Genomic DNA, 15918 nt, shown 5'->3' with positions numbered 1-15918 from the left:
GAATCAAATTGCCTTTTCCAATTGGGAATTCCCAGAAGTTGAGCTTCAGGAGGATGGAAAGTAGATCTCACTCAGGTTCTGTACTCCAGAGGCTTCACACAGCCTCAGAACTTACTGGCTCAGCATAGCCCTTTTAAAGTCTTTAGAAGGATTGTTGTTTGTTTTTGTTGTTGGTTTACTTTGTTTATTTTTTGGTGGTAGTGGGGTTTGAACTCAGAGCCTCCTGCTTGCAAAGCAGGGGATCTACCACTTGAGTCACAGCCCTATCCCTAGAAAGGTCATTTGCTGTCATGTGGAAAGGGGAGGTGCTAAGACCCTGACACTGAGAAAATCCTAACCCATTCTGAGCAGCAAGGGGTTTCTGCTGAAGCCTTGGTGCCCAGGCTTGGGTGTGCATGCACTCCACTGCTGCTTCTTCTCCAGAGCAGAGGAGAGGAACCTCACTTGTGCTCCCTTTCCTATGCCACTGAATCCTAAACAAACACACCATCTTTCTCATTGGGTAGCAATGCCTCCTACCCCCTCCAACCAGTTTACTGAGGGAGAACTGGGCATAGGATGTTTGAATACCACCTTTCCCACCAAATGTGGGGCTCTGGGTGTTAGTTTCTCTTCCATAAAATGGAGGGGCTCTGGGAGTGGGGAGGTGGGTGTAGTTTCCCTGGAGACTCCTACACCACCAGGAGGTGAAAACAGGGGTTTGGAAGAACAAGAATTTCTGTAGGGGTCACAGTGGGTCTGCTCCTGGGATGCATTCTCACTGCCTGAAGCCCAAAGTGAAGTCATTTGCCAGCTCTGGGATATCAGAATGCCTTCTCTTCCTCCAAAGACACTCTTTCCCAGTTCTGAGCCCTTGTTTTCAGTGTGCCTTCTCCAAACTCAGGGCTTTCCTCAGGGCCTAACAGCTGAGAAATTGGGGGAAAGAGGCAGGAAGAAGAAGCAGGGCTAGAGCGATTCCAGAATTGGGCCTGGAGGGAGGAGGAGCATTTCCTTTCTTAAAGGTGCTGGCCTCTCCCCTTGTTTGCTCAGAGATAGTCTCACTCTGGCCCAGCTTGAGGCTGCTGCCCTTTAGGCGCTCCCTTCCCTTTCTTAGCCCAGACACTGAGATACCCCAACAGACAGCAGGACTTGGACGGCAGGGTCGACTATGGCCTGGCTCCCGGTGGAGCCTTTCCTCTGGGGGGCCCTGCTGGGCTGTGTGTTCCTGAGTGGTGAGAACGGACCAGAGGGGACCACTGCAAGAGCTGGGGTTATGGGCCTGAATTCCCCGGTTTCTTGGGGCCTTGCTGGCCAGGCTGGGGCTGTCTCCAGCAGTAGGGACCAAGGAGGCAGCTTTGGAGGTCAGGGAGGCAGGTGCTTTGAAGGCTGGGAGGGTAGAGGAGGGGGGCATGCAAGAAGGCAGGTGAGCTGGGCCTCTCCTGGCACCTGTGGAGTTGGGCCTCTCCTACTACCGCTGTAGGACTATTGTTTTTCTTTTCCTGCCAGCACATCTTCAAACTTAGCCTAATCTCTGGCCCTTTTACCTACAAAAACCTGGCTGGGCTGAGGGCTCCTCCCTCCCCCTTTCCCTCTGTTCTGGAAACTTCAGATTTCTGTAAGAGAAAAAGGAATTGAATTGATGATAGGGGGATTGACCCCAGCCTCTAGAGTGGTTTGAATTGGACCCTCCAATTCAGTGGGATTGGGATCCCGCCTCCTTCCGCGTCTTCAGCCCCAGGACTAGCTGTGGAGGTGATGGTTCCCACCAAGCCGCCTAGCACACCGGTGGGCAAGACTGCCGAGCTAAACTGCAGCTACAGCACATCAGTAGGAGACAACTTCGTCCTGGAGTGGAGCTTTGTGCAGCCTGGGAAGCCCATCTCTGCGTCTGATCCTGTGAGCTGAGTGCAACTACACCCAATGGAGCTGGCTCAGGACAGGGGACCTATCCAGGATGACTGACAGTGTGGGTACAGAAAGTGGGCACTTCCTAGATCTTCTCAGGTCTGCAGTCTGTGTGATGGTGTATCCTCCCTTCCTCTCCCATAGCTCCTATATCCAACTTCCTTATGTCACTGACCCTGAGATAATGCATTGATAGGGTATTATGTTTTACCTTCATGATTCAAGCTGCAGAATCTCAGCCTCCCTGCCTGGCAGCAAGGGTACTAATACCTGCTTCTGCGTGGAAGGACTGTGGAGTTGATGCCAAGCAGGAAAGGAGATGTATGTTTTCTCTTCTGCCTCTTCTCAGATCCTGTACTTCACCAATGGCCATCTGTATCCTGCTGGTTCAAAGGCAGATCAGGCCAGCCTGCTCCATCATCCCCCTACAGGAGGGGTGGCCACCCTGAAACTGACTGATGTTCGCCCTTCTGATACTGGAACCTACCTTTGCCACCAACCCCGCAAGATTTCTACATCAATGGGTTGGGATTAATCAACCTTACTGTGCTGGGTAAGGCAGGCTGGGGACCCACCAACCACCATGTACCCTAAAAGTGTGTACTAGCCTTGCCAGATCTTCCCATCTCGTGATTTGAAGCCCAAACACAACTGCATTGGGGATTTCAAGAAAAAAAAAATACCCAATAGTTCTAATCTAAATGATCATACTCTAACTCCACCCTCCACAGCACCTCCTCCCTTAGGGCCTCGTAATGAAGGATATGAGAGAGAAAGCCCTTTCCATATATGGGAATCTGAATTATGTCCCTACCAGCTCCATACCAAGAGAACCTCCTCTTGGTATCTCAGATTTGGATACTATCTCTCCCAACATCTGTAGCAGGGAAGAAGAGAGGCCATTTAAGGAATAAGGCCTTCTCTCATTGAACACCACTTTGTGTTTAGAGCCCATCTCACCTCAAATCAGAGCCTGCTCAGAGTGAGCAACCAGAAGAAACCATTAAAGAGGCAAGAAAGGTGTAGATGGGAAACAGAAGACCTGGGATGTGGCATATAACTACTGTATTCAAATATCTGAAAGGCTGTTGTATGGAGGAGGACTTAATTTCTCTCTGGGGGCCCAGTGGGCAGGAACTGGAACCAGTGAGTGGATATTACATTAACACAGATTTTGGCTCAGCATGAGGAAGATTATTCTAATCATCAGACTTTCCAATAATGAGAAATCACTTCCTGGGGATGCAGTGGTATGGAGAGAAGTGGACCACTATTTGGCAGGAATATTGAAGCAGGAAATATGGTATTTAATAGATTGCTGAGGTACTTCTGTGATTTTTGCAGTGCCCCCTAGTAACCCCATATGCAGTCAGAGTGGGACAACCTCTGTGGGAGACTCTGTCATACTGAGATGCAGCTCTTCTGAGGGAGCTCCCAAGCCAGTGTACCACTGGGTACACCTTGGATCTTCTCCTACACCTTCTCCTGGCAACCTGGCTCAAGGTAAGGCCCAGAGCATCAGGAAGAGGGAACTGGAGACTTGAGCAAATCTGGTCTTCAAACCCCATACACTCTCATTACCAGTTTATGACTAGGGACAAGAGACCAACCACTATACATTTTCCCCTACCTCTTCCTTGTATTGTTCCCTTTGTCTTTCTGCAGTCTGTGGATGGACTCTTGGGAGAATTTCTCAAGCTAAATGCCCTCATTGTATCCTGTTAGGGGATATTCTTAAGATTCCTACGTGCCTACTTTTTGGGTATTTCTTTTAGACGTCTTAAGGATCATGAGTCACTTCCAAATGTCCTAGAGAGGAAATTAAGACAGAATAGAATGAACCAGTGTGAATCATTTGGCTAGTTTCTTTGAAGAAGCCATGTATCTAAGAGCCTTAGCTTCTTAACTTCCTCTTGCTGGTTCCAGTTGCCCCACGTCTCCCCATAACATCAGCGTCAATAAATCCCTTTATCAATGCAGGCCTTCTTCCCCAGATCTCTTTCTGATGTGCATTCTGCCTTCTAAAGCAATAGTAAGAGTTTAGAAAGGCACTTGGATCAGCCTAGTGCCACCACAGAGGAGCAGTTTTTACCAATCAAGATTTTTACCCCTAACCAGGAACCTGACCTCAGCTAGTAAGCACCTCACCCAATCTCATCATCTTCATCTCCCCTCCTGAAAAGGCAACTATGAGGGGTAGAAGAAGTACAGAAGTTGGGGTGGCTTTGGAATTCCTCTCTGGATCATCTCAAACAAGTTTCTTTTCCTGAGCCATTTCTCCATCAGTCAAATGAGGTTCGTCCCTCCCTGACAGGATTATTGTAAGGATGAAGTGAATTGTGCTTTCCTCATAGCAGGGGCTCACTGTGGGTTGAATGACGGGTAACACACTTCCCCTTTACTTTCTAGATGAGATATCTGGCCAGCTCATTCTCACCAATCTTTCCCTGACCCCCTCCGGCATCTACTGCTGTGTGGCCACCAACCAGATGGGCAGTGCATCCTGTGAACTGACCCTCTCTGTGACAGGTAGGGGAAGCTAGACAGAGACCAGGCTGGAAGACTTGGCTTGGGGAGGTTGCTCAAAGCTGTCTAAGCATGAGCCAAGGAAGTTCTGCAGCTCTGAGGGTCCTGTGTCTCCTTAGACTTTTCCGGAGGCTGAGTAGCTGGGACTCTGATTGGGGTGCTCCTGGGTGTGCTGTTGCTGTCAGTTGCTGCATTCTGCCTGATCAGGTTCCAGAAAGAGAGGAAGAAGGAGTCCAAGGAGACATATGGGGGTAGTGACCTTTGGTGACCAGGAGGGGTAAGGGGTGATACAGAGAGGGATGAAGGGGCTTGGGTTGCCTTCCTGACATGGTTAAAAATGTTTAGGAGATGTTGGGCACTGGTGGCTCGTGCCTGTAATCCTAGCTACTCAGAAGGCAGATCAGGAGGACTGAAGTTCAAAGCCAGCCTGGGCAAATAGTTCCTAAGGCCCTATCTTGAAAAAACCCATCACAAAGAAGGGCTGGGGGAGTTGCTCGAGGTGTAGGCCTTGAGTTCATCTCCCAGTACTACAAAAAAAAAAAAAAGTATTTAGGGGTAGGGAGTGCTGCTCAGCCCTGACATTTGGTGGTAGCAGGGCAGCAGTATGACCTGTACATTTGCATGTGTCAGCAGGGTGTACAGGGTGGAGGGGTTGACTCACAGGCTGGGATGGGGATGGCTCCGTTTGCAGGACTTCCCTGACCTTCCTCACATTTAAAAAAGATGTTCTTTTCTGTTTTTAAGACAGTTTCATACATATAATAACCACCTGGAAGTAGCAGTGGGAGGTTGATGCTAGGAGTTTCATTTGTCCTGATCACTCAGGTGAGTTATTTCTTCTGGGTTGGACAATCAGGAAAGGAGGCCAAAGCTGCCTCTGTCATCCACTTTAGCTGCAAGTCATAGGGTCCACAATAGGAATCACAGCAATATTTCTTAAAGTGTGGCGCTCACATTACAGAGATGGAAATTACCAAGAACTTGTTATACATTCGGATCCAGGCCCCTTTCTAACTCTCCTTATTTACTTATTTAATTAATTTTATTCATGTGTCGGGGGAAAAGGGGCCTGGAACCTTCATTTTAACTAAAGTTCCACAGATGGATGTTTCTTGTGTACTGTAAAATTTAAAAGTCCCTAGGTTAGAGGATGGCCAGTGGCTGAAGGATGCTTCTAGCCTCAATAAGAATTTGCTTGTATCCTTCAGGCAAGATGCTGTGTCTCCTAGGATTTCTAAGCAAGCTTCTGCGGAAGAGGGATTCTAGCAAAGACCTCCTGGAGAGGTCCCCATCTGCCAGCACGGTGACAACCCAGAAGTCCAAAGCCTGTATGGTTGTCTGATTTCTCCTGATCCCTGAAGGCAGTAGAGGTAGAGGAGAGTATCAGTAAAATCTTTGCATACCATATGGCCTCCCTTTTCTTTCTGCTGGTATGGTGAATTCCTCTAGGCTGTCCAAAACTATTACTAGTATGGGAAGGAGTGGGCTTGAGGTTTCAGAGATGATTCTGTAAGCAGGAAGTGTGTTTGGGTCAAAGGTGTAGGTTTCACCCTGGGTACTTTTCTACCTCACCCTCTGCTTTTTGGTTTGATCAAATGAGATTTATTCTAGCTCCAAAGAGGTAGAATAACCTCTACCTCTCCCCCTCCCCAGCCCCTCCCTTCTTCGGCACCCTCTGAACACTTTGACATTCCTCTTTATTGTTCACATTCCAACCCAGCACGGTCACATGCACACGCGGAGATTAAAAACCTTCCGGCCACAGCCCCAGGAGCCCGGCGGGGGTGGGGCCGGCAGGGACGGGGGCGGGGCCGCGAAAGACTCCTCCTACCGAGCCTCCAAGCTCGGTATTTGCTTAAACAGGAGAGTTGGAGAGGCTGCTCTTGGTGCGCGGGGGAGGAGGGAGGGGCAAAGGACAGGCAGGTGTGCGAGAGGGACTTCCCTTCTGATCATAACAAGGGGCATCCCACACCTTGAGAACCCTCGTCCCCTCTTTTCTAGCCCCAGATCTAAGATAGGCTGGGGCGGGAACGTCAGAGAGACGCAGTGCGCTCCCTTTCGCTGAGCACAGAACGAAAGGACGTGTTAGGTTTAAGAGTGAGTGTAGTTGGGCGACGCGTAGGGAACCCTCCGCAGTGCGCGCAGGGAAGCGCACGGAGGCAGCGGGGGCAGAGCTGCATGCTGGGCGTGGGGAGAGGTGGGCGAGAAGCGAAAGAAGGAAAATTTGGGAGCACGAGGTTTGGGGCTGGGGGCGGTGAGAAGGGGCAAATGTGGTGCCACGCTAGACTGGAGAGCTAACTAAAAGGGCACAGACTTGGCGACTCTGGGAGAGGGAGTCTCTGGGACGCTGGGGGCTCCTGAAGCTGGCAGGTTGGTGGAAGGAGGGAGTCACAAACACGGTAGGGAAGTCTCGTCACTGCGAAGGGGACGCGGCATCCATCTCTCCTCGGAAACTAAGGAGAGAGAAGGTCTGAGAACTTGATCTTTCTTGAGAACTTCCTCTTGCCCTCCTTTCCCCCTTTCTGAACCAGGATACCATGGCGGGGAGTGTGTCGTGTGTAGGGGGTCCTAGTCACCAAGGAACACCCCGCCCCCACCCCGAGTCAATGAACTGTAGTGAACCCCGCGGCAGTGCGGTGTATACGGCCCTCGGCCGGGCTTGTGCAACCGAATGAAGGTGACTGCGTGTCTGGGTTGGTCCAAGTGTGTCGCGTGCCTAAGCCTCAGGCACCTCGATGTGTTGGAAAACCAGTGGGTGCACGGGGCATATCCCTCCCTCTCCTACCCCGGTTGGGAGTGAGAGCGGACAGAGGGAAGGGTTGGGGAATTATTCCTTTTCTCCCACCCAGCACCCCCTCCTCACACACCCTGTCACTTGGGGTCTATTTGTTACCTTCGAAAATGTTCAGTTCTTCAGTCCGAGGTTGGGCGGGAGTGTGGAGAAGAGAAACAGGTGAGCTCTCAGAATTCGCAGCACTCTTCACCTCCTCCTTCCCACGGTACCCTTAGTGCCCTCTACACCCGCAAGCCAACCTTCGACCTCCCCTGCCCGCCTCACCTGGCCTAGTCTCCGCTGGGACCGCCGCCCGCGCCTCCTCGCGCGCCCCCAGCTCCTCCCGGCCCCCCGGGGCCCGGGCCCTTCCGGCCGCGCTCTCCGCTCTTTATCTTCTTCCTCGCCATGTGGCCCCGGAAACTCGCCTGGATTTTGGCAGCGGCCGCGTTGGCACCGGGATCGTCCAGCGGGATGTCTAGAATGTCGTCGTCTGGCTTGGAGCAGGCGCTCTCCTGCGGATGGGACGGGACCGGACGAGGGAATCTTGTGGGGTGACTGGGCGGAGACCCCCCCCACCCTGCCCCGGAGGAGGGTTGGAGTAGACTAGAATCCTACGGGATTGAGAGAGGGCAAGAATAGTGGGCGGTCCAGAGAGAAATCGAAGTGGGGTGTGTGTGTGTGTGTGTGTGTGTGTGTCTGTCTGTCTGTCGTGTACCCAACTCAGCAAAGAGACATGCACAGTGGTATGCAAGAAAGTCATAGTTCGGTTACCAGTAGCCATTGCCAGCAGTCGAGTTAGGGGAACTGCAGAGTTGAGTGGAGAGTGGGTTAGGAGGAGCAAGAAAATCAGCAGTAGGCACTCTTGGATGTGACCACCATCCCCCTGCTTTCAGAGGGTGCCTCCAGCTCAGAAGGGCCCTTTTCTCTTGCTGGATTCTCCCCAGAGAGAATGCAGACCACTCAACAGGACAGTCTCCTTGATTAGAACTGCTTTAGAGCTCATAGCTGGAACTAAGGAGAGGATGGGACCATTGCTCAGTGAGTCAGCCGTCCCCTGCTCAGGACTAGAAGCCTAGAGACAATTTCCCCATGACTCTCCATTTTCCAGTGTTTCAGGCTGGACTCAAACACAGAAGAGAGGGAAGAAACAACAGAGAAAAGGGATCACTTCCGAAAAAGACAAGGAAAAGATTAGCAGGAACAAGAATCCCTTTCATGGTTTGTTCATAGGAAGACAGGAACTAGGACAATAACTACTATTTAAGCACTTTCCATGTTCTAGGTGAAACACCATGTTTTACAAGTATTATTTTATGTAGTCCTCAACAATAAAGCTATGATGTACCTTTTTATTATTACCCGAGTTTACCCAGATGAAACCAATGATTGGAATGTTTAAAAACCTTCCTGGGTCATACAGTTAGTTTTCAATAGATCAAAGATTCAAACCTTTGCATACCATAGTCCAGCATATATTTTTAATCTGATTCAATAGGATAAGCAGATGCAGCCCAGAAAGTGAGTCAGGTTCTACCAATTTGCTATAACTGTGTGGTCTTGGGCCAGTTATCTAATCTTTTCCTAACATAGCTCCTTCATCTGAAAAATCAGTATAAAGACTTGGTTGTGGGGAAGAATGAACAGCATGGTATGCATAAAGTTTCTGGCATAATCTAGTTGATCAATAAACAGTAGTTATATTACGATCCAAATAATAATAAATTGATACAAAACAATTCTGTATACCAAAAGCAAGTCATATAATAACAATTTTACACAGCTCAACCTAATAATACAGTCATGTACCACATAATGACATTTTGCTCATGGAAGGACCACATCTGATGGTGGTCCCTTAAAGTTTTATGGGACTTGGCATAAATATTGACTTGTCATAGCTTAGGTTTTAAGTACACTTTGATGTTTGCACAACTATAAAATTGCTCAAGGACACATTTGTTGGAACATATCTCCGTCATTTAAAGGAATGCGTGACTGAAATCAGACCTATCTCTATATCCCAAAGTAGGTTTCTTTTTCTTTTCTTTTTTAAATTTTTTTTTTTTTGCAGTGGTGGGGATGGAACCCAGGTCTTGACATGCTACCACTGAGCTATATCCCCAGCCCTTGTTTTTTGAGACAGGGTCTTGCTATATAGCCCAAGCTGGCCTGGACTCTGTTCTATAGCCAGGCTAGTTCAAATGCATGATCCTCCTGCTTCTGCCTCCTGAGTTCTGGGATTACAGGTATATGCCTCCACATCTGGCCCAAAAGTAGGGTTCTCTGATAGCCTGCCCAAGCTGAGAGTAGAAAGGATTAGGGAATTGATGCTATTGATTTCAGAGGCCAAGCTCTGGGATAGCGAGGGATTCAGCCTCTGAGCTCCTTTGTGGACTCAGGGTAGATTGGGCTGGGGATGGTTACTATAAAGTCAGAAGGGCACTTCTCTTTTGATCTGACTCTCTGGCTTCTAGTAATTTGCTTTCATTTCTTTCCTGATGACATCCACTGCTTTGATTGTCTTTTTCTTCTCAGCCATGAGATCACCAAGGTCTCACAAAGTAACTTAATTCATATTCAGTTCACTCCTGCCCCCTCCTGGTCCTTAGCTATCCAGCTATTAACGAAGTTTCAGTGATCACTATCCCTGCCAGGGGAGGGAGCCCAGCTTTAAGTTATGGATGTCCAAGCCCAGGATTACAAATGGCTCCTGCTCAGCATGGCTTCCCCATGCTCTTTTCATTTCCAGTCTTCCAGTTCTTCAATTTGTGGTCAAGATGCCCACAATAGATTTAAACAGTAAGAGTTACCAAGAGGCTGGCATGGTGTAGAAGGAAGGACCTATAACACTTTTTTGGGGGGAGGGAGATTGAAATTTGAACTCAGGGCTCATGCTGGCAAAGTAGGCACTCTACGGCTTGAACCACATCTCCAGTCCATTTTGCTCTGGTTATTTTGGAGATGAAATCTCACGAACAATCTTCCCAGACTGGCTTTGAACCATGATGCTCCGGATCTCATCCTCCCAAGTAGTTAGAATTATAGGTGTGAGCCACCTGCATCCAGCCTAAAACACTCTTTTTTGTCTTTCCCAAAGTCTAGAGCTTTCTCTGACATCTTATTCTTCACATAAAATCTGAAACAACTCCTTCGGGTTCTCTGTCAGAGCTCAAGCCTTTCTTGGAATATTCTCAGGGAATAGTGAGGTCTCCAAAGAGGGCAACAACCATAAAAAAAAAAAATCACAATCTACCTCTCCTCTTCAGCCTTGGCAGCTGTGGAGGCTCAGGGAGGTCAAGTGGAGGAAAGGGTATCTTTCCCCAACCTACTGTCACCACCCACCCTAGCTGGAACCAGAATGGAAACCTGGAACAACAGGCAAAGCCACCCCCGAGATGACATGTGGCTCCTCCCCAGAATCAGCTCCTTCTGCCTCCAGCTGAATCCTCAGGACAGATCTGCTTATTGGCCTGTCCACAGGTGGAACTAAGGGAGAGTTAAAGGAATCCAGAAGGGCTCATTGCTCAGGGCACCTGGGCTAGTGCCTTTCAAAACCAAGACTGATTGTGTGTGTGTGTGTCAGAGAGAGAGAGAGAGAGAGAGAGAGAGAGAGAGAGAGCCTGGGCTCTGGGGATCTCTGAGAGGAGAGAAGGGCAGCACTGGTCAGCAAAGCAGGAGCCGTGGCCTTTAGACCCAACTGGTCACATTGCTTTGCCTCTGAGCTAGAACTTGGCTTAGATGAATAAAGTCTGCTTCAGCTCCCAAATCGTAATAGCTTTAAGAATTATCCCTTGTTGGGGATTGGACTATGAGCACATGATAAACGCGAGAGCACACAAGGGAGGGGTGAGGATAGGTAAGACACCTAAAAAACTAGCTAGCATTTGTTGCCCTTAATGCAGAGAAACTAAAGCAGATACCTTAAAAGCAACTGAGGCCAATAGGAAAAGGGGAACACGTACTAGAGAAAAGGTTAGATCAAAAAGAATTAACCTAGAAGGTAACACCCATGCACAGGAAATCAATGTGAGTCAATGCCCTGTATAGCTATCCTTATCTCAACCAGCAAAACCCCTTGTTCCTTCCTATTAATGCTTATACTGTCTCTACAACAAAATTAGAGATAAGGGGAAAATAGTTTCTGCTGGGTATTGAGGGGGGGGGGAGCGGGAGGGGGTGGAGTGGGTGGTAAGGGAGGGGGTGGGGGCAGGGGGGAGAAATGAACCAAGCCTTGTATGCACATATGAATAATAAAAGAAAAAAAAAAAAGAATTATCCCTTGTTATGTGCCAGACCCTGTGCTAAGCAATTTGCAAATTTCATCTTGTTTAATCTGCATCTTAAAAGTCAAGAATCAACCTCAGAGATGTTTTGTAACTCCCTCAAGTTGCACAACTGACAAATAGTGAAGTGATCTGATTGGTTAGCCTGTGCCTCAGGGCAGGCAATTACTTCTATGACTTCTATGCAGTCATCTGGACCAAGTCAACTAGACTAAGCAAAAGAAAGGAGTAGGATACAAAAATGTTTCTTTGCCTTTTCATATTAAATGAATGCAGGAAAGTCACATATATATGTAAATATACATATATATGGTTATGTAAATGAGCAACTGTAATATTTGAATCAATAGTTAAAAAAATTCTCCTAAAAAAATTCCCAGATGTTTTATTTGCTTCTAAGTCTCCTTACTATGGAGAAAGAAAGGAATAGGCAGGACTAGATTCTTCTCAAACACTGAGGTGATCATGGAGGAGAGTCCCAGAATGAAAGATGAAGAGGCACACTGTTCTCTCCACATGTCCCAGCTCCTTCCCCAGAGCTGAGCCTGGCCCAACACAGAATGAGGCAGGAAGATTGTCTGGTTCTAACTCTGCCCTTCCCCAACCCTCTATACCATTTCTTTCCTTCTGGCCCTTGCACAGTCTGAGAATGGTGCTTTCCTTTGCCCAGCCCTTTGGCCCTTAAGACTTAGGATAAGAAAAAGGAAGGCTCTTGTGTCAGGGTGTTTAAGGGGGAGGTGCCCCAGGGCCCTGGCCACCAGGATAATTGTGCATATCCCTCCTTTGTACTTTTGGGTAGGTAGCCTCACCTTTTGGAGCAGATAGTGATTTCAATCATGTCTACCAATTCTTCGACTGTTATCCATCAGCACCTGTCATCTGTCATCTATCGATCTATGTATGTATGTATCTATCTATCTATTCTGCCTACCTACCTATCTACCCTGCCCCATGGCTTTCTGGGTAATCACAAGCACTAACCAGTGCAGACCATGGCCCATGGCATATACTACCTCATTACTCTTGCAGACGCTAGAGGAGATAGATGAGTTATTTTCCTTCCCTGCCTTGGATTCTTTGCTCACTCACATCTTTCCACTGAGTATGTCTTCCGCTTCCCCTTCGCCACAATTCTTCTTCATCTTATTCCTTCCTGCTCAGCATCCTCCCTCATTCACATCTCAGAATCTGTCATCTATTTATTTTCTTTATCTTATAAAACACTGCTGGAGATGAAGGGCTCTTCCTCAGTGGAGCCCAGAACCTGCCATATTTCCTTTCACAAACAAAAACTGATTCCTGGGCTTGGCGTGTAGCTCAGAAGCAGAGCGTATACTTAGCGAGAGTGGAGCCCTGGGTTCAATTCCCCAGCACCAAAAATAAATAAGTAAATAAACAGCTTCCTAGAGAACAAGTATTCTCCATCCAGTGGGACAGTATGTGACTGGCACGTTTCTTTTTTTATAGTCTCTGTAGTCTTTATGTTTGCTAGTATGAACATATTATTTCTATATGATGAAAAACAACATATTTAGAAGAGAGGTTAAAGTTCAGGTATTTGAATCAAACAGGGCTCTGCTGGAACCCTGCCTCCACACTTTGGAGAACTGCCTCCTTGGGAAAAATCATTGAATGTCAGTTTGTACATCTGTGAAATAATACCTACCTCACAGAGTTGTTATGATGATTAAATAGAAAGTGGTAGGTTCACAGCCAACATTTGCAAATTGGCAGCTATTACTGATACTCACAGGAGTTAAGTCACAACAACCATGACTTGCACCTAAGTTCTCTCTGCCTCTTGGTATCCAGACATCAGGAAGTCTGGGCTAGCCTTTCCTTTCAAACCTTGTTTTTCTTTTTTCTTTTGTAACAACATAGGGCGCAAGGTGGCACCAGTTAAGTTAGTGACCTCTTGTTCTTTAGCTGAGTCAACTGAATGACAGAGTCCAAGCACTTTGCAGTAGTCTTTCTCCATATTTAGGGGCTAAAAATAAATATTACATTACATCGCTGTTCTCTTCTAGTGAGCCAGGAGCCAGGATCTATGCCAGGCGCTTTCGTACCGACTCACCTTAACAGCGATCTACTTTGGCTTTAGGTACTTGCACCATTCAGGTTTCCGTGTGGGCGCTGATAAACTGCAGACACTTCCTTCTCTCGCCAGCAGGGCTCTCTCCCGGTCACTTCACCCAGCCCCCTCCAGAGCGAGAAGGCGTTGAGGGCCGGGCCAACTCCTCCCCAGAACCACACTGACTAGGCTCTTTGCTGCCCATCACCACTAAGACCAATATGAATCGATCATCCCTGCCTGAGCTGTGCAGGAGCTTCGGGGATCACCAGAGGGTAGTGAAGATCAGCCTGTCCGCCCACCGACGGCGGCGGCAGTGCAAAAGGAAATGGTGTGGGAGCCAAAAATCTTCCACCTCACTAAGGGAAAGTGCCTCCTTCCGTCTAGCCTGCAGCTTCTCGGCAGCAAAGCCTTGTCCAACTAACTCCCAGCCCAACCTAGACTGCCTTGCGGATAGGCGTTCAGACGCCCCCGCGAGTTTGGGGAGCATTTTCCCTAGGGCTTTCAAGACAGGGGGGCGCCTTCCACTACCTGTCACCCACGTTTCAGCAGCTCTCCCTTACTGCTCTTAGGTCTTCCGCACCCACTTCCACCCCTCACTCACCCTTAGAGGTTCTCGGGCGCCCTTTGCAGGGTGCCCACCCCCAGGCCCTCTCTTCCTTGGGATGCTGGGGTTCAAACCCCAGGTCTTGCGCATCCTAGGCAAGCGCTCTACCACTGAACTCCATCCCCCTACTTCTGGCTTTTTGAGACAGGGTCTTGCTTTGTAGTCCAGACTGGTCTTGAACTCGCGATTCTCCTGCCTCAGCTTCCCGAGTGCTGGGATTTCAGATATGCACTACCATGCCCGGCTAAAGTATCTTGATCTTTTTTTTTTTCTCTCTCTCAAGGTGTTGGGGATGGACCCCAGGGCCTCATGCTCCCTATAAAGAGCGCTCTACCAGTAAGCTATACCCCCAGCATCCCCGCCCCCAGGCCTTCTAACTTACGGTGCAGCAATCCATGCTGTTGTTGAGGGTTCTTGGCTGGGGTGGAGCCTGGCACAGGGCGGGGGTGAGTCTGTGCGATTCTGGGTGGCAGCTCTGGGGCGATCCGGCTCCGGCCAACCCGTTTAGAACCAGCGCAGAACCAGACACTCTTCTCTCGGGTCCTGTCTCCCGCGCTCGGCTCAGCTTGCGAATGTAACCTGAGCCCTGCGGTCGAGAAGCCAATCAGAAGACGCCTTGGGCCGGGTGGGCGGGGAGAGCTAGAGGGAAGGCCACTCCCCCTCTTCGCTCCCTCCGCCTTGCTCCCCCTCCTGCCCCAGCCCTCCGCCTACACACTTCCATCCATTCCTCCTACTCACCCCATCCTCTCAAATTCAATCCCCTTGCTTGCTAAGCAGCAGACTGCCAGGCAGATTTATGCCAGAGTAGGCATAAGGAGGCCCCCAACACCCGGGGCTCAACCACACTCACATCTGGGCACAGCATGCCTTCCCACCTTTCCCACAGAAAGCCAAGCACCAACACCCACCTCCCCACACTTCCACAACCTCTCTAGAGTCGCAAATATGGCTCCCTCTGACTTCCCTCCCCCTCAGTCCGCAAAGAAAATCTTCCCAAGAACGTGCGGCAGAGAAGTCCCCCATCGGTCCAGTTACCGAATGGAGAAAGCTGTTGGTATACAACCTGGTGATGGGCGCATACTGATACAAAAGCTCACAAGCCCCACACGTCCATAGAGATAATTCCCGGGGTTACGCGTGCCTTTCTTCCAACATACAGAGACTGCAGACACAGTCTGCAAAACAACTACACAGACCTTGTATGCACACCCTATGCAGATGCAGGTAAATGCAGATAGTTTGTGTTTTGGGAGCTGGCGTGTGTGTGTGTGTGTGTGTGTGTGTGCGCGCGCGCGCACACAATCACCCTACTCACGATGTCTGCATTACATGTCATTAGCTATATCTATCTAACCATTCATCATCTGTTTATCTATCTACTTATCTATGTATCTGCCCTGCACCAAATAAAATCATCTATACACGACACTTGTATGTATTTATATTTGAATACAGACTTGGAAGAAACACCCTTCCCCCTTCCCACTCCTTATACCAGACTCCCTAACCTTTTGATCCCCTATCTGAAGATAAGAATTAGCTCTTTGGAAGGAAAAAACCCCCAAAACAACAACAAACCCAATTCTAAACCCAAGTAGTGTAGGGAATTATTAATAATCAGGCCTTTGGGTCCATTGTGGGGAAGGATGTGGGTGGGCTTCGGGAGAGGCTGGGAAAGGGAGATACAGAAAGAGCATCTGGGAGGGTCAACTTGCCACTTTTGTGGTCACTGACCTCCCCTAGATTGTGAGGGTAGCAGAGCTGGCAGTGTGCC

General features: G+C 48.9%; 2 protein-coding genes across 2 annotated transcripts; one reads left to right on the top strand and one right to left on the bottom strand.

The window, feature by feature from the left end:
• The first annotated feature begins 124 nt into the window (after positions 1 to 124).
• Positions 125 to 6001, top strand: Vsig2 (V-set and immunoglobulin domain containing 2). The gene is given in 9 exon segments (XM_020157827.2): positions 125 to 1211; positions 1718 to 1875; positions 2234 to 2378; positions 2381 to 2437; positions 3229 to 3387; positions 4294 to 4413; positions 4530 to 4674; positions 5619 to 5655; positions 5657 to 6001. Coding segments are annotated over 9 exon segments (981 nt in total). The 5' UTR covers positions 125 to 1147; the 3' UTR covers positions 5753 to 6001.
• Positions 6002 to 6086: 85 nt separating this feature from the next.
• On the bottom strand, positions 6087 to 14730 carry Nrgn (neurogranin). Its single transcript, XM_020157825.2, has 4 exons — positions 14527 to 14730; positions 7469 to 7695; positions 7304 to 7321; positions 6087 to 6863 (listed from the first exon to the last, which is right to left on the bottom strand). The coding sequence occupies exons 1-2, from the start codon at positions 14539 to 14541 to the stop codon at positions 7474 to 7476; spliced, it is 237 nt and encodes a 78-aa protein (XP_020013414.1). The 5' UTR covers positions 14542 to 14730; the 3' UTR covers positions 6087 to 6863; positions 7304 to 7321; positions 7469 to 7473.
• Between the last annotated feature and the right edge of the window lie 1188 nt (positions 14731 to 15918).

This window comes from Castor canadensis, chromosome 2, assembly GCF_047511655.1.
Source record: "Castor canadensis chromosome 2, mCasCan1.hap1v2, whole genome shotgun sequence".
Classification (NCBI taxonomy): Eukaryota; Metazoa; Chordata; class Mammalia; order Rodentia; family Castoridae; genus Castor; species Castor canadensis.
This window is presented reverse-complemented; position numbering and strand designations above follow the sequence as displayed.